General features: G+C 39.8%; 1 protein-coding gene across 1 annotated transcript in view; it reads right to left on the minus strand.

Annotated features, from left to right (window-relative positions):
- Window positions 1–7592: 7592 nt before the first annotated feature.
- LOC126198460 (probable cleavage and polyadenylation specificity factor subunit 2) overlaps window positions 7593–19281 on the minus strand; it is a 174685-nt gene continuing 162996 nt past the window's right edge. The window contains exons 15-16 of the mRNA XM_049934804.1: window positions 11401–11538; window positions 7593–9279 (exon numbers count right to left, since the gene is read on the minus strand). Coding sequence (XP_049790761.1) covers window positions 9187–9279; window positions 11401–11538 — 231 coding nt within the window. The 3' untranslated portion in view covers window positions 7593–9186. The remainder of the gene's footprint in view (window positions 9280–11400; window positions 11539–19281) is intronic.

Consider the following 19281-nt stretch of genomic DNA (forward strand, 5'->3'; position numbering starts at 1 on the left):
TCAGCACTAGCACTTGGGGATAAAAAGCGTTTTGGGGGTCATAGGAAACAGTACAGCCATTGTCGTAGTGTGGAAACAGTGATTTATGTGACTTCCAAAACGGCATGATCGTTGGCTTTCGGGCCAACGATGGAGCATTTCTAAAACAGCTAACTTATGTGCCACCTTGGTTAAGATATACCATGCATGGCAAAATGGTGCTATCCAAACCGATGTTGTGGAAATAGTGCTGCACCATAGGCCACAGATCACAGGCGTATAATAGTGCAACTGTTGAGTAACAGACAACCCATATGAGCCAAGGCGCTACCAATGTTATCTCCACAACTGCTGTTCAACAAATGTTCCTACATGTGGGCCTCTACAGCACGCGCCTAGTTCATGCGCCATGCTGACTGCTGTTCATCGGTGATGAAGGCTGGAATTTGCATGTCAGTGCAGCAACTGGATGTGCGCTGAATGGCTTTTCATGTGAGTCACTTTTTATGCTCCATCAGATAGGTGGCCATTGGCGCAAAACTTCTCAAAGCAAACGACCTGCAACAAGGCCAGAGGAGGGAGCCTTACTGATTGGGAAATGTTTTCGCGGCATTAACTGAGTGATCTCATCATTCTGGAAGGCGCAATGGGCCAACACAAGCAAACATCTATTCTTGGGGAGTATATTCAAGCTTTTGATACATGGTCACATTAATGTGACTGGACAATGTAGAACGAGATTACATTGCAGACGAAGTAAAATATTATTAATAAACATTTACATTGGGAACAATCACCGGTTACGAGCGCACAGACATAAAAACGAAGAGAACTATCTGTTCCAGTAAAAAATTACACTTTTTACAAAGAGATCTAAGAATAAAATCTAAAAACCATTTTAACAAAACGATAATGGAAGGGACAGTAATAGACTAGTCTTATAAGGACATACAGATGAACATTAAGTGAAGTCACAAGCTGGTAGTTTTTGGTGACAGAACAACTTTTTTCGATCTCAGAAACCTCTTCCTCAGCACTTCCCGCAAGTTTTGTTTTCATACTTCGTAGCACTCTTAGTTTCTCTCTACTCCATTTTGCCTCTCTCCCAATTTGTTTTGAGAAGTTCTCAGCTGCCCTTTCCTCTGCTACTGTTTCACGGTACCTACCATCTGCATTCCAGAAGCTGTGTATTAACTACTTCACTAAAGTTGCAGATCCAGCTGCATCGGGAACAAGACGAATGCTGTGTGATGGGTTTCAGTCAAATTTTTGACGAGAATGGAATTGTCAGGGAAATTTATTTCATGGCTGGCATTGCCTTGGAAGAGATTCCAAGCAACCTTGATAAATCTCTTCACATTTTCATGACCACTCTGACTGATGAAAACATGATCCCCATCAAATTCTCTGAGGATTTCCTTTACTGACATGATATCTACTAGATTTTGGAACTCATAGGCAATTGTGCCAGCCTTACGACCATCAAAACGGTTTAAGGTAGTGCGATATGTCAATACTATGCCTAATTATCTCTTCTCATGGTTGATGTTAATTGCTAATTCTGGGTCTAAATATGGAATCCCCGTCATAAAAGAATATGCCAGGGGCGATTTACCCAGAATTTTGATACTATGCTCCTCAAAAATGTTAGGCTGTCAGGAACGCCAAGATATCTTTCTCTGATATGTCACACTGACCCGGAGCTGTTTTGGTTCTGTACTCAATGTCCATTTTCTGAGGTTGCAGCTGATTTGTGTTGTCATTTAGATCTGTTTTGAAGCTAGTTTGTTTTTTCAAACTTTTGGTTCGACAATTTTCTCATTATTTCTCTGACTACAGACAGGAGGAAAGAAATTTAGTTGTAAAGCCACATGCCCTCAAGTCTAAAACCACAGGACCCTTTCGATTACCCTTGACTCTGAACTTGCTTTTCAGCTCTATTAGGAATACTTTATTAGCTTTAGAGCAGGGGTGGCGAACCTTTTCGGCAAGGAGGCCAAATTTTTGAGGGGGATTTACCCATGGGCCGCATTACCAATTTTTGTTTTGTGAATGAAAACAAGAAGAAATATTAATTTATTTTTTTAAAGAAAATAAAACAAATCTGAGCACAGAACATTTATTACACAATGTAATGAAATACGATGTTAGTGGGACATCTGGTTTCGTTTGACTGACCTAAGTGAGTCACTGTTGACATCAATTATTACTACATGCAAAGAGTTTTCCAGGTGAACATCAGTAATTTGTGTTCTCATTTGTAACTAGATGTTATTCATTTGACTCAAAAGCTGCCCACACGCGTATTTCAAATAATGAAATCGTTTTAAAGCATGTTTGTAAAACACAGGCTATTTCTCCTGGCCAAATATGTTTTCTAGAACTCTTCCAAACCAGCCTGATTAAATTTCTCTTTTAACTATGAATGACAGTGCATTTCACAGCATTTCATTTGTAAATGTCCAATAGTGAACTTATGCTATGGAGAACAGCATAGGAAAGAGAGAAAAATGCAGACAATGTTTCTTAAAATCTTGAAATCTGTTTTCGAACTTGCACACATCAAAAAAAGTTCTGCATTACCTCTGTTCCAGAACCTGTACAGAAAATTGGAACAGAGATCAACATAAACATCATTTCCGCCCTTTTTATTGCTCATGAAAACCACACATTGCGTATTGTAGCACCATACAGCGAGACCTTCAGAGGTGGTGGTCCAGATTGCTGTACATACCGGTACCTCTAACACCTAGTAGCACGTCCTCGAGTATTGATGCATGCCTGTATTCATCTTGGCATACTATCCACAAGTTCATCAAGGCACTGTTTGTCCAGATTGTCCCACTCCTCAACGGCGATTCGGCGTAGATCACTCAGAGTGGTTGGTGGGTCACGTCGTCCATAAACAGCCCTTTTCAATCTATCACAGGCATGGTCGATAGGGTTCAAGTCTGGAGACCATGCAGGCCACTCTAGTCGAGCGATGTCGTTATCCTAAAGGAAGTCACTCACAAGATGTGCACGATGGGGGAGCGAATTGTCGTCCATGAAGACAAATGCCTCGCCAATATGCTGCCGATATGGTTGCACTATCGGTTGGAGGATGGCATTCACGTATAGTACAGCCATTACGGCGCCTTCCAAGACCACTAGCGGCGTACGTCGGCCCAACATAATGCCAGCCCAAAACAGCAGGGAACCTCCACCTTATTGCACTCACTGGACAGTTTTTCTAAGGCGTTCAGTCTGACCAGGTTGCCTCCAAAGACGTCTCCAACGATTGTCTGGTTGAAGGCATATGCCATACTCACCGGTGAAGAGAATGTGATGCCAATCCTGAGCGGTCCATTCGGCATGTTTTTGGGCCCATCTGTACCATTCTGTATGGTGTAGTGGTTGCAAAGATGGATTTCGCCATGGACGTTGGGACTGAAATTTCGCATTATCCAGCCCGTTGCACACAGTGTGAGTCTTAACACGACGTACTGTGGCTGCACAAAAAGCAGTATTCAACATGGTGGCGTTGCTGTCAGGGTTCCTCGCGCCATAATCCGTAGGTAGCGGTTATCCACTGCAATAGTAGCCCTTGGGCGGCCTGAATGAGACATGTCATCGACAGTTCCTGTCTCTCTGCACCTCCTCCATGTCCGAACAACATCGCTTTGGTTCACTCCAAGACGCCTGGCCACTTCCCTTGTTGACAGCCTTTCCTGGCACGAAGTAACGATGCGGACACAATCGAACCGCACTACTGACCATGTAGGCATGGTTGAACTACAGACAACATGGGCTTTGTACCTCTTTCCTGGTGGAATGACTGGAACTGATCGGCTGTCGGACCCCCGCCGTCTAATAGGCACTGTTCACACATGGTTGTTTACATCTTTGGGGGGGTTTAGTAACATCTCTGAACAGCCAAAGGGACTGTGTCTGTGATACAATATCCACAGTCAACGTTTATGAAATTCAAATGGCTCTAAGCCATGGAGGTTTATACCTCCATGCTCTAAGCACTATGAGACTTTAACATCTGAGGTCATCAGTCCTCTCAATGTTTATCTTCAAGAGTTCTGGGAACTGGGGTGATGCGAAACTCTTTTTGATGTGTGTATATTTCAAGTCACGATGACAAAGAAGTGTTCTTAATCACTGTTGCTTGTGCGACATCTGATTGCTTTCTTAGTGTGGGTAAATATGTGAAGTTTTTTGTTTGTAAACTGCAGTTCCCAAAGCCCAAGTTTCATTTGGAATGCGGAAATAAGATCACGCACGACATTAATAAGATGACCTTTTCCTTGGAGTCGAGCGTCAACCTCATTTAGGTGGTTATTTACATCGACCAAGAGCGCAAAGTCGGAAAGCCATTCTTTATCTCTGAACTCCGGGAGTATCTTTTACTTGCTTTTGAAGAATGATTGTATTTCTTGCTTCAAATCATACACACTCTTCAAGATTTTCGCACGGCTTAGAAATCTTACTTCTGCATAATATGAAATATTATCATGCTCTGAATAAAAGACTTCAGAAATTCTTGGAACTGACTGTGATTAAATCCTTTCACTTAATAAAATTCACTGTTTTGACAACTACCTTCATGACTTAATCCATTTTGAGGGACTTGTTATATAAACTCTCTTGGTGGATCATGCAGTGAAAGTTTATCATCGACGTATTGCCAGCTTTGCAGGCCTCATTTTAAATCAACTGAACTAAACCTTCGTGTTTTCCAGCCATTGCCCCGATTGGCCGTTTAGTTTTATCGGAAAGCGACTTAACGTCGACTAACTGCTTCCAACAAATCTTATGACTTTGTGGTATGCTTAAGTGGATAAACTGTCGCTAATTCTTCTGTTTTATTGGAATGGAACTCAACACCCCTGACATAAATCGCCACTTGGGCAGTATCCGCCATATCTGTGCATCCAAAGCTAGATAGTAAAATGTAGACTCAGATGCACGATTTTCAAAATTATTTTCAATTTGTCTTTCATTGTTGTCCATACGTCTAGTAATAGCTTGACGAGACTGGCTTTTTTGAGAAATTCTTTTTCATTTCTGTTCACAAAATTTCAACGACGGTCCCTAAGCATTCCTGAACCATTTCGTCAACTGAATATGGCTTCGATTTCTTTGTCAGTATCAGAGCTACTGCATAACTTGCTTTCACAGAACATGTTGACTCTGAATTTACCCTTGTAAATATCTGCTGTTAAGCAAAAAGTTTCGTTTTTAAGTCATTTACCTGGTCTTGTCGAAATTGTTTTTTGTACTTATCAAACATAGCTTCATGTTTAGTCTCGTAATGCCGTTTGATGTTACATTCTTTTGGAACCGAGACAGATACATTGTATATCAGACTTATGGGTTTTGTTTTATATTCCACAAAAAAAATAGTTTACAGTCCACTTGTATTCAAAAGTTCTCAATCCTCTGCAATTTTCCTCTTCTTAGGGCCTATTTATTTACTAGCTGACACCACACTAAATTTTCATCTTGAACTGAAAGAGAATTTTTTACCATAATCAAAAGCTGACAAAAGACCACACGATAATCAGAGTTTTGTAAATTTTTATATATTTTGTACGTGAAGTACAGAATCAGATATCTGGTACCGCACCTAAAGTAATTCGATGCAACTCTCAAAAATTCTGTACAAAATCTACTTCAAAGTTCCCCAAAGTCGTTTAATACCGTAAAGCAAGTTGACTGATTTGATGGGCTGCGTGTCTGTGGTAGGATGCCTAACTGCCACATGGGTGGTTTTCGATTCCCAGTTGTGGTAAATGTTTAAACAAAGATTCATGTTCCAAGGGCATTTTCGTGAAGTGTAGGGTACATGGGGAAAAATTAATTTGAAAATTTTTTTAAAGGACGTTATATGTAAAGGATCAGTGATTAGGGATTTATATCTGCAATGAAAATTGCATTTTTGTGTGTGATATATCCAGTGCTGTTTTTCTGGGGGAACGCTGGGGGACGCGTACCCCTAAACTTTTTCGTCGACGAAATAATTTTTTTACGATATTGAGAACATGGAATAAATAGTACCAACGATTTATTTCACAGACGTAAATTTTTTATTTCATTTTTTCGTGTTTGCAAATGCAATACAAACGACACCAGTGCAGTTATTGATGGGAAAAGCGATGTCATTGACTGTTTCAAGCATTTCAAAGATGCGGCAACCGTTCTCGACAACTGAATCGCTGGCAGCCAGTACGACAAGCAAGTAGTGCCCTCGCCCGCTAATAGTGGGCGATGGTAGTGCTAAAAGGATATGCGTACGCTCAAACGGCAAGCTACCGATAGATGACTGGACGGCCCCGCTACATCATGATGTTGATGCGTCATGGCTAAAAGCAGACGGGTGGTATCCCATGCTTCAGTTCTAAGTAATTTTCGCTGCATTATATCCAATGTCGGAGTACCCTCAAACTTTTTTTTAGAAAAAAAGCACTGGATATATCATTAGAAATAAGATGATGTGCATTTTTCATAAAAATGACAAATATGCTCTTATTAGCATGAATTTATATGGCATTGGTATTCGAACTGAACAGAAAAAAACTAAAAAAGTAAAGACTGGAACTAGACTTGACCCAGAAAACAAGCAATTACCAGTCTCGAGCGCTGGCTTTTTTTTTTCAATCTTTATGTATTTTAGGCTTCATGGAAATGCTTCTAGAGGATGTGACTATGTTTAAAAATATATATCAACAATGCACATATGAAGTCGCACTAGGAGGGTCCATTTTCTACCTTTGTAATGTGCAATCATTCAACGTTATCAGTAAAAACATGTTATTACAGTTAAGTATTTATTTATTTTGTGCTACTAAAATTAAAACAAGATACTGAGGCTGAAACAATTGCTAATGTCGATTGGTGTACGTACTCGCCATAAGTGAATACATAAAATAAATGCAAGCCTAGTAAAATTACAGACAAGTGTCATAGATTACTTGTAAAAAAATAAAAACTGAAGTGATGGGTCTATTGCGATCGGTTATGCACCTCATAGACACGTGAAGGCCCATAACTTTACGGCCGATAGTCTTTTGAATTTGCAATAAAATTAATTATGGAATGTATTGCCTATGTCGGGCACTCGTCTCGTGCAGCGCAACGAACGTGTCCGGTTGCGCAGTCCATACTGCTACTGGTTGTTAGTAGCATATCGCCAAGGTGAACTATATTTTCTTTAAGATGGCACGTGGGATTTTCAAAATAAATCCAACCCAGCAACTTTTTTCAGAGAGGAATATAGACGAAAATCTAACGAAAGTTGAATCAATGAACTGAGATATTCTTATTGTTATTGGATATGCTGCGAAAGACGCTTGGTGAAACCGTCTTTTATAAAATAACTACTGTCATGTGAGGGATAGAAATCTGAATGAAAATCTGAGATGAACAAGTTAATGGAAATTCTTTATCATTGGGAAGAATCGCTGCAAATAATATTCAACTTGCTCTTATTCAGTGTATTCATCAAAATGAGTTTTCCCTGGTATCTCTTTCTCCCCCCCCCCCCCCCCCCCAACACACACATATATTGTGCTTGATACTGGAGACTTTTTTTTATGATTCTAGTGTTATTCTTTTGGTGAAAACAATTTCACTTGTTGTATGTATAACTGTAATGACCATAACCAGTAACTTTTTGTTTTTGTATCATTTATTTACAGTTTATAACTAGTTTTACTGTCCAATCCTAGCCATTTATTGTAAATAAATAAAGAGTTAAAAAATGAAAGTGACTGATTATAGTAATTAACACCTAAAAGCAATGAGTAACCATAACTGGTACCAAGATCTCAGTTTCATCAGCAGAATGTCCTGCAACCTGCAATTCTTCAAATTTTAACTGCTGTCCACAAGAATCCTTTGACACTAGTTAATCTCAGCCTTTTTACTGATCACTTCAAGCCTGTCCATCTGACGTACTTATTTATTTTGAACAAAAATTGTAAAAGCACAACTGTAACAAGAGTGTCTTTCATTAGCTTTTTCCTATGGTTGTCCTTGGTTATACATCTGTTTGTCTTAGCTCCTCATCTTTTACAGCTTACAACTCCTTTCCATTCTGAATATTTTGATCATTTTATTTTCCACTTCTCAGCATTAATTTTCTCTCTCTCTCATCCAATAAATAATACTCCCCCTGTTCTTGAGTTCATCACATATATTACATTACTTGTTGACTTATGAATAACAGCTGCAGTTTATTTATTTTCAAAAGCATCTGTATGAATGCCAACCCAATTTTTTCCAATCTTTCATGTGTCATTCCTTATCTTCTTTCACCTTGCAATTTCCATCATGGTTTATCCTTGGTACGGACCAAAATAAACAGTGTTAAGTCCATTTTTTATCCAAACAACATATGCATCCCATTACATGCACATGAAATAACAGGAAAAAATCAGACAGTAAATCAGTAGGAATAAAGCTATAGTATGAACACATTAAACACCAATAAAACATATAGTACTAGATCTACCCCATTCAAGGTAGCTTAAACTGTGCCATTTTCACAACATATTCTTAATGTTGGATTAAAACATTTTAAAGAGTAAACAAACTTGTTGTTGGACCAGGCAACTGAAATGACAATCAGCAACTTCATGAAACTGATATTTATACCTGTCACCACAAGTTTCAGAGAAGTGGGGGATCAATAACTTTTAGGCACAAGAAATTCACCAAATATTAACATAGTTTTTGATGGTTTTTTTTTCTGCACAATTTTCAGTTGTTTAGACTATACACTGTGCTGAATACAAGACAAACACATGACTGATCTGCATCCAAGAAAATAACACTTGTGCATTAACAATTCCTCAAGGAATCAGCATCACAAAAGGGAAGATTGTGATTTCACTCTGATTGAAAAAAAGTAATATATACAAAATTGTATCCCTTGTGGAATCTCAAATATAAACCTTGCAGAAATGGCTTATGTCACTGCTCAGCAGTAGACAATGTTATTGATATTTACAAGTCCATATACAGGTGAATCTCCTGATCATCTCCAATATTTCCAGCAAAGTGTACAAAGCAGACTTTAAAAATTAGCTGCTGACAAATACGTGCTCCACAAAATACAATCCTTTTCAATTGTATCATTGACACTCAGTGCCACAGGTGATGGTCTTCAAGTTCACCAACATTTTGATAATCTTCCTTTAACAATACCAACAGATTTCAGACAATGGCATACTGCTCATAGAGTAAGTCTCGGACGTTATAATAGTCTTCTGATAAACAGCCTTCTAAGGTGACTCTGCCAGTGTCATGCTGAAACATAATGAAAGTTAATGATGAGCAAAACTAAATATAAGTAATATTACACAGTCAATGCAATGAAATCAAAACCCTGCAACCCCAACAAAGCAAAGCATTTACCATTAACAAGAGTTTTCAACATTTCTTCAACTTATTACAAGCTACTAGTCAAAAACACATTACCAATCCACCCAATTTCATTCTAAATCACCAGTTATTTTTTTACGTAATTTGTTACTTTTCAATCAGACACAATCTCTAGGTGGTGAAAAGCTATTACTTTTGATTTGCTCTTTGCTTTTAGTCAAATTTGTACAACCCACAGAGCCATGTTAGGTTGTTCACTAGTCACAGTAAATATATTAGTTCGGAGCAATGGAAACTTTTGGCTTTTAGTTACATAGAAAGTTATTATATATCTTACAAATATGTTTTTCACCTCTTACTCAAAGTGAAGCGCTATCCTCATTGAAATTTTGGCCAAAATGGGTGGGTTAAACGGACACGTCTCCCTGGTATCAAATCTTGAGTGTCGTATTAGATATATCATAGTCAACTAGTAAATTGTTGCAGTCACTTCTCTGATTCTTGTTTTGTGGGATCCTGAAGGAGACTTAACATAGTTCATTCCACTGATTTAATAATTCTAAAACTTCATTGGGCTACTGTCATTAATACCCTGGATCAAGCAATTTTAAATATTTTGTTTCATCTGAATAATTATATCTCAATTCCAGACTTGTGTGTGTTTCCCACAGGTGACATTCAGTCTAATAACTAAGTAATAGAGAACAACCCTATGAGTTTGTTATAGTCTTGTGTTGACTGTTGCTGTTGTGGTCTTTAGTCTGAAGACTGGTTCGATGCAGTTCTCCATGCTGTGCGAGCCTTTTCATCCCCGAGTAATTACTGCAACCTACATCCTTCTGCATCTGCTTACTACATTCATCTCTTTGTCTCCTTCTACAATTTTTACCCCCCACCACCACATTGCCCTCCAATAGTAAACTGATGATCCCTTGATGTCTCAGAATGTGTTGTATCAACCAATCCCTTCTTTTGTGGTCAAGCTGTGCCACAAATTTCTTGTCTCCAAAATTCTGTTGAGAACCTCCTTATTAGTTACATAATATAACCATCTAATCTTCAAAATTCTTCTGTAGTGCCATATTTCAAAAGATTTTATTCTCTTCTTGGCTAAACTGTTTACCATCCATTTCTCACATACATGGCTACCCTCCAGACAAATACTTCCAGAAATGACTTCCTAACACTTAAATCTACATTCAATGTTAATAAATTTCTCTTCTTCAGAAATGCTTTTCTTCTAATCTACTACTTTTAAGTGTTTTGTTTCCTAATACAACTCCCTTAGAATCACTTGATTTAATTCGGCTACATTCCATTACCCTTGTTTTGCTTTTGTTGATGTATTACTTCTGTCCTCCTTCCAAGACAATGTAAATTCTGTTCAACTGCTCTTCCAAGCTGTTGGCTGTGTCTGACAGGATTACAATGTCTTCAGCAAACCTCAAAGTTTTCATTTATTTTCCCTAAACTTTAATTCCTACTCCAAGTTTTTCTTTGGTTTCCTTTACTGCTTGATTAACGCACAGATTGAATAACATCAAGGATAGGCTACAACCCTGTCTTACAATTTTAAATCTGCTTCCTAAATCTCTGTCTTGTCATTATGCAATCAATGTGAAACCTTCCGGTGTCTATAGGTCTCTTCCACATAAACAACTTTCTTTTATGATTCTTAAACCTAGTGTCAGCGATGATTCAATTATGCTCTGTGCAGAACTCTACCAGGCAACTTTCTCTTTAATTCATTTCCCCCAGTCCATATTCATCTACTATTTTTCTTCTCTTCCTTTTCGTACTATTGACTATCTAACTATACCAGCATTTATCAACTAGAATTGCTCTAATTGCTTTTTGAAATTCTAATAAAAACTTTGGTGTTGTATCAACTGCTCCACTATTATTTCTTAACAATTTTTAAAGCGGTTACTTTCATATCAAACAATAAATTGAAGAATTTGCCTTTCTTCAGGATGAAGGGATTGAATAAATACAAATAAATCTTAATATATACTAAGCGTCATAAAACAAATTAAAAATATTTACCCTTCGCACAGCCACTGTTCCATTACAGCACCAGAGAACACCTCCAGATATTTCAGAGCTGATATTGGCCTTTGTGAGCACTTGCTTGAAATCAGAAAGCTTTAATTCATTGATGAATGCTGTTTGGTGACCTGAGATCTGTAATTTAATGACAAGTGGAATTATTCATCAAAAGTCATGCAAGATATGAATAAATTAAATGTACGAGGTGAAATCCAAAATTTTCGGGACTGGTGTTGCCATCTGGAAAGTAGGAGTAGTAGATCTTTGCACCACTAGGTGGCGAGAGCTGCATATCTGATGAGTCAGTGTGCGGACTGGCATTCAGCTGGGAGGACGTGTTGCGAGTCCAGTGATTTCTCTAATACTCTGTGTTTGGCGTGTGGCGATTTTACAATGGATGCGTGAACAGAACAGCGCATGTGTATTAAACTATGTGTGAAATCTCAGGAAAAGTGCTACGGAGCCCCTTGCAATGATACAAGTGTTTGGGGGACAGAGCATGAGCCATACATGTGTGTTTGAGTGGCATGCTCAGTTCAGGGCCGGCCATTCACACGTCGATGATGATGCTCACACTGGAAGGCCCATTAGCCGCGCAACACCAGACATTGTTGCCAAACTTCAACAACTGATTCGTGCAGATTGACGTTTAACCTTTTAAGACCCTGCAGATGAAGTGGTTACTGGTTACGAGACATGTCAACGAATGTTAACTGATAAATTGAGCAAGCATCGTGTCACCACAAAATTTGTGCCAAGGATCTTGACTCCTGATCAGAAGGCACAGCGTGTTGAAGTGTGCATGGACCTTCATCAGACCACATCTGATGATCCAACCTTCTTGTCTCGGGTTATCACCAGTGACGAGAGCTGGATTTACGGTTATGACCCAGAGACAAAGTAACAATTGTCCCAATGGAAGAGCCCGGGTTCTCCAAGACCCAAAAAAGCGAGACAAGTGAAGAGCATGATCATCGTTTGCTTTGATACCAAGGGAATTGTGCACAAAGAATACATCCCACCCAACCAAACAGTGAATTCCACCTACTACTGTGACATTTTGTGAACAGGTCCGTGAAAATGTGTGGCGACGATGGCCCAAACTTTGGCGTCAGGGGAACTGGCTGCTGCATCACGACAATGCGCCCTTTCACACGTCCTTGCTGACCTTTTTGGCAAAAAACAACATGGCGGTTGTACCCCACCCACCATACTCGCCCGATTTGACGCCTTGAGACTTTGTGCTATTCCCAAAACTGAAGCTCAAGTTGAAAGGTCATCGGTTCGACACACTAGAGAGGATTCACGAAGCATCGCTGGCGGTGATAAACACCCTCAAAGAACAGGACTTCCAGAAAACGTTTGACCAGTGGCAGAAGTGCTGGGACCGGTGTGTATATGCGGATGGGAACTACTTCCAGGATGATGATGACCATTAGTCCAAAGGTAAGGTTTTCAACAGATGGCAGCACCAGTCCCGAAAATTTTGGATAGCACCTCATATTGTCGTGTGATAACGACAATGAAGTCCAAATCCGAAAGCAAGGTTATCAATCGAGCAGAACGCTTAGCAGTGAAAGCATATTCATCATGGACACTAATATACAAACAGAATAGAACTGCCTCCTTGATGGAGAGTGCTGCTGTTCATACAAACATAAAATATTCCAAAATTTGCAAACATTAAAAGCATACGAAATTTTGAGAATATTCTGAAAATGATAAATATTACATAAGAAATACATGTATATGATGAGATTGGAACTGGTGGCCCACAGCATGCCAATCAGCAACACTAATCACTATGCCATATTGCAAGCAGCACAATTCGTGGCATTGCTTCCTCTCCTGAAGCAACAGTGACCTGCTGTTTCAGGAGTACCCCTTGGAGCCGACTACAGCACCCATATCTTGTCAGTGGTCCTACGTATGGCAACACCGAAGGATCCTTCCATTTGGGTCACATTGTCACATCCTCTAGATTAGGATGTGTATCAAAAGTAGCCCTATGGTCAGAGCTTAGTTATCATGAAACAGATGTTCAGTTCTCTTGAATGAAAAGCCCCGATCATCAATTTGCACCTCAGGAATGTAGTAGGGCTTCATATGGAGGACATGAATGTCTCTGCATATCTGTCTTCTTGATGAAAGATCATGATCCTCAACTTTGTATGTAAGGTAAGACTAGCAATAAAAGTTCCTACATGGCCTAAAGCAGCCTTTTAGTAACTTTTCCAATAGTACCACTTTCCGTACAGTATAAAAATCCATACCAGTCCCATGGGCTGTATCTTATGGACGATGTTTGGCATTAAAGTGCTCTTGGTCCTTCTTGTAAGTGTCCAGGAATCATATGCAAGCCAGCTGTCTTGCAATTTTGGCCCTGGTGATGAAGTGTCTCAAGTAGTCATTCTGAGTATCATCTGGTTGAAATAGGAACAGTGTATCTATTGTTGTTTCGGCACCATGCCTGCAGGACAGAAAAACCAGTGTGAGTCTTGTAGTGTTTTTCTTCACTGTGGTTTTATAGGATGAGTATGTCATGACGGGCAGCACTACGATGAAATCAATCTGTTTGACATCAATGCACATACGTGACATATCTGCCATTATGACACATACCTTTGAAGCCCAGTGCCCATCTCATAAATCAATCCAATGGATGCTTTGGACTAATTAGTCAGCATAGAGAATGGTTGTCCATCAAAATTTTGATGGCCCAAGCTTTCTCAGCTGCAAAGAAGTTCATTTCAGACTTTGCATGTACTTCTTGAAGCACAAGCTATTACCTTTTCAACGCCTACCCGAGTTTGCGCTAGAACTGCACCTATCCCATACCTGCTGGATTGTAAAGTTCCATCTTGGCACTCTTGTCATACAATACTAAGGAGAAAATTTTATCGTCTCCTTAAGGACATGGAAAGAACTTTCTTACACCTTCTTCCAGGAAAATTTGGAGTCTCCTTTCAGTAGTTCACAAGGAACATGCCTTGGTACATTCCTTTATGAATCACCGGGAGTATGAGCAGATTCTGAGAAAACTTGTCACATCAAAAATTTGCCTTGAAATCGGAAAATTTGAGACTCCTCTTATTTTCTCTGGATAGGTATTATCGCCATTAACTACATACCCCAAGAGTTTTATTTCTTGGGCTATAAAGAGGCCCTTTCTCAGGCACAGATGGAGGTCTGCTCTCTGAACACATTTCAAGACAGTCGTCAGGAGGCGTAGAAAATGACAATGTTATCCAATTCTTCAAATGTCTTTAGAAAAATGACATTGTCATTCAGATAGCAAAGACTTGTCATTATTTAAACTATCAAAGCATATTGTCCATCCAGGGTCATCACATCATCACATAGTCCAACCGGCATCATTTTTAACTTATAGATGCAGTTGGGTGTTGTGAAGGCAGACTTTTCGTAGTCAGCCTTCTCAACCTTGAGTTGCAAGTAGCCTGTTCGCAAGTCAGTACTTTGGAAATACTGTGCTCCTTTCAAGCAATCTAGGGTAAACATCTTTTTTTTGTGATTTCAGTGATCAGCAGTTAATGCAACATGCCATCATCATCATCCTCCTCCTCCTCCTCCTTCACAAGGATCACAGGAGAGGCTCAAAAAAGTCTGTAAGTTCAATAATGTCATCTAGCAGCATCATCTCCATTTCTCTCAACTCATGCTTCATTCAGCTATCGACATCTTATATGAGCAGTGGCTAATTGGTGAATGATCCCCAGTGTTGATACAATGTTTTCCCATGGACCACTTGACCTGTCCTTTCCTCACTCTGGATTTGAAAGCATCCAAAAATTGGCACAGAACGGCTAATGTTTCCTGACGCTGTTCCTCGGACAGGCCAGATTCTATTGGCAGTTTGATAGTAATTTCTCGCACTGCATTGTCTGTAGTGCCAGCAAAGCAAGATTCTTCATCAATGACACTGAACTGTCCATCCTGGATTGGGTCAGCCATTGGCAAGCACTTTCCTACAGATATGAAAGCAGCTCGTAACAATTAGTGAGCCAAAAGTTCTGCTTGACCACCTGTTATGCTTATGATTGATACTGGTACATAGATTTCTTATGTGAGCCCAAGCAGCTTTCTGCATTCAACAATATCTTCACTGTTTTAACTGAGCATCTGGGACTTGTCTTGCTGATTACTGTGGGATCATACGTCTTCAGCGGCAATCAACCGCCCAGAGTAATCTTGTTATGTGTGCTGGTTGAAATAACTTTGCCTGTCTACGACTGCTTGTGATGCCTGCAAAGAAGTCCCACCCAAGAATAGCATGCAAGTGTTACACAGATTTTCGGGAAGTCAAAAGGGAATATCTAGGGGTAAGGTGAAGATGTTTTCGAGAAACGCTACTTAGAAAATTTAGAGAATGGGCATTTGAAGCTGACTGCAGAACGATTCTGTTCCCTCCAATACACACTGCACATAAGGACCATGAAAATGAGATAAGAGAAATTAGGGCTCATATGAAGGCATACAGACAGTCTTTTTCCCTTGCTCTATTTGCGAGTGGAACAGGAAAGTAAATGACAAGTAATGGTACCGGGTACCCTCCACATGCACCATAAGATGGACTGCGGAGTATCAATGTAGAAGTAGATGTAATTACAATCTGTTAAAATGACAAATTCGAAAGGCTGTGTTCTGTTAGTGATATTTATTCTTGCAACACATATTCCTGTCAACTGTTCCCGTTTGTGACCTTCACCACAACTGCTTTCATATCGTCTTCTTTACCTGGCGACATTACAGGAAAAGGAGTCCTTGAACAACTAGTTCGTGGACGGGATTTCTTGAGATCTTAGTAACTGTTGGCCATGAAGGTTTTTATCTGTGCCAACCTCACCTCCATAGATAGTCACCTTGGTTAGTCTTCTTGATTTCAGCAGTTAGCTGATTGGCTGGTACCTCTGTACAGCGACAGGAACAGCTAGCACGTGAGGGAGAGCGACTTATTCCAGAGTATGGCCACTTTTTGGCATAACAGTCGTCAAACATTTGTCTTCTTTCTCTTCAATAACATGTGTGTCCAGGATACTGACAGTGGACACATGATGTGTGTTGTCTTTCAGTCTCCAATTATCTGTTCTTTCGTGGGGAGTTATACTTGGCAGAAGAGATGGGGGTACCTGCTTTGGTTTTATGCATGGTTATTGTTTGACAACTGCAGCATAAGTCAGATTTGGCTAAGTCATTTTCCATGGTGCATTCATCTTGTGGTGGAGGTTTGTACTAATTATCAATGCACGTCTTTTTCAGCATTCGCTAATGCTTTTTGAAATACGGCATCAATATTCATGGTTGCTATCTGTTGTGTACTCAGTTTGCCATTTATGGCTGCCAGAAACTGCTGTATCTCTTCTCTTACTATATGGCATATGAGAGAGGTGAAGTCATGGTTGTGCTCTACAATTGCCATAGGCCCCACTTTCTGTTGCATTTTCTCAATGTGCTGGCACTACTCAGTGAATTCCTCTGTCATTATGACATGCTTTGACAGATGAGCATTATACAGTCTTCTGTGACTCCTATCATCAAGTAACAACACTATGAAAAGGATAGATTGCTACTGAGCACATACAAGAGGCACTGAGTCATACACAGGCGCAAAGAAAAAAAGACTGCTAAATGTTTAAGCTTTCGTACAAAAAAGCCCTCCAAAATAGAAACACACACACACACACACACACACACACACACACACACACATTCACATTAACCCAACTCACACAGGCAAGGCCACTGTCTTTGGGCGCTGGGGTCTGAGTGTCTCCCAACCTACAACCTCCTTCCTGGTCACTATGACCAACTGTATTCTCACTCAATTTTACTTCTCCTTTGAAGGCATCACATGCAAACAAATTTGCGGTACAGCAATGGGCACCATATGGCAACATATACATGGGTCCTTTAGAGGAACCTTTCCCAACAACCCATAATCCCAATCCATACCTGGTTGAGATTCTCTGACGACATCTTTGTGATTTGGACTGAGGGTGACGACATGCTACCCACATTTCTGCACAACCTCATGTTCTGCCCATTCACTTCACCTGGTCCTCATCAACCCAACAAGCCAAATTCCTTGATGTTGACATCCACCTCACATCAGTACCTCTGTCCACACCAAACCTACCAACAACCAAAAATACCTCCACTTCGACAGCTGCTGCTCATTCCACAGTAAGAAGTCCCTTCCATACAGCCTAGCCACCTGAAGTCATCACATCTGTATGATGAGCAATCCCTCTCCAAATATGCCTAGGGTCTCACTGAGGTCTTCACAGACTGAAATTACCCTCGCGACCTTGTCCACAAACTTATCTCCCATGTCTTGCCTCTTCAGTCGCCTACCACCTCTTGCATACCGTATTTACTCAAATCTAAGCTGCACTTGAATCTAAGCCACACCTGAAAATGAGACTTGAAATCAAGGAAAAAAAAATTTCCCGAATCTAAGCCGCACCTGAAATTTGAGACTTGAAATTCAAGGGTAGAGAAAAGTTTTCGGTCGTACCTCCGAATCAAAACAAAGTTGGTCCATTGTAATATGACACACAATTTAGGTCAAATGAATGATGATACAGCTACAGCAGTTTGGTTCAAGTTGTAAGCTTAGCAGTTAAGCTTTACCAGGTAGCCATTGCTATGCATCAGACACTCTGTTCATATTTATACGGGTACCCTTCCTTTTTCACGTGCTTCGTCTGGTTTGAATTGATTGCTTATTTTTCTTTGATCTGATAAGTGCCGTTCTCTTTGTTATAGGTGTTTACGTCACTCTAAGCTGAAAATGCATTACTGTACTGTGTCATGCATTGTTTGTCGCATTCTGATAATGTGTGTTTACGACTTGTCGCCGCTCACAGCATGGTTTGCTTTTGTGCGCGCTACCGCCTCTTACAATAATAAAAAAAAAAGAAAGGAATCATCTCATTAGCGAAACAATGGCAAGAGACTGCTATTTGTTGTTACTTACACTGCTGCTTTCTTTGATAATGATCAACAAGAACCAAATAATAGACTGCGAATGATAGAAGATGTTCTGAACGGGAGTTTAGCGAAAATTTTTCTCCATTTGAAAATCTTTGCAGGCGCCTCTTTAGTACATTACATTCTGCACAGAAATTAAGAGTCATCTTAGATTTAAAAATCTAGTCAATTGCCATGCTTCATTTCTGACTGTATCACTATTAGGCATAAGAATAATATGAATATAAACATGACATGATATGTATATTCTTCCACGTTTGCTGTTGTCTCACTCTAGTTTCGTAGTTTATTGGGCAGACAGGATTTAAATGAGATAGCAGCAAACACGAAAGAATACATGACAAAATGTTTATATTCGTATTATTCTTATGGTGAAGAGAATACTGCAAGTGATTCACAATTCAATTCATAAAAGTTCCTATTAGCAACCATCTCTTCTCACAGGTAGGAAAAAATTCAGAAAATAGAGTTGGCCATATTGACACACATCCCAAACAGTCTTGCCAGTCGGATTTTCGTAGTACATTGAAATGCTGCTACTTTCGAAGATGAGCAATACGGAATATGTATTTACTTCGTTGGATAATGTATGAAAATGAAGTGGTCGAAACTCGGGGCGGAGAAAAAAAGCTCGTCTTCCACCCCTTTTTTATTTACTGACTCAGAGGTTTTGGCGCCAGTATGTATCTTTGTGCCTGCAAAGCATGCCTGTGTAGTGCTACATATATTCGACGGCACCTACCAACATTTTTCAGAACTTCCGCTTACAGAATGAGATTTTCATTCTGCAGCGGAGTGTGCGCTGATATGAAACTTCCTGGCAGATTAAAACTGTGTGCCCGACTGAGACTTGAACTCGGGACCTTT

The sequence above is a fragment of the Schistocerca nitens genome, chromosome 1 (genome assembly GCF_023898315.1).
Source record: "Schistocerca nitens isolate TAMUIC-IGC-003100 chromosome 1, iqSchNite1.1, whole genome shotgun sequence".
NCBI classification, from domain to species: Eukaryota; Metazoa; Arthropoda; class Insecta; order Orthoptera; family Acrididae; genus Schistocerca; species Schistocerca nitens.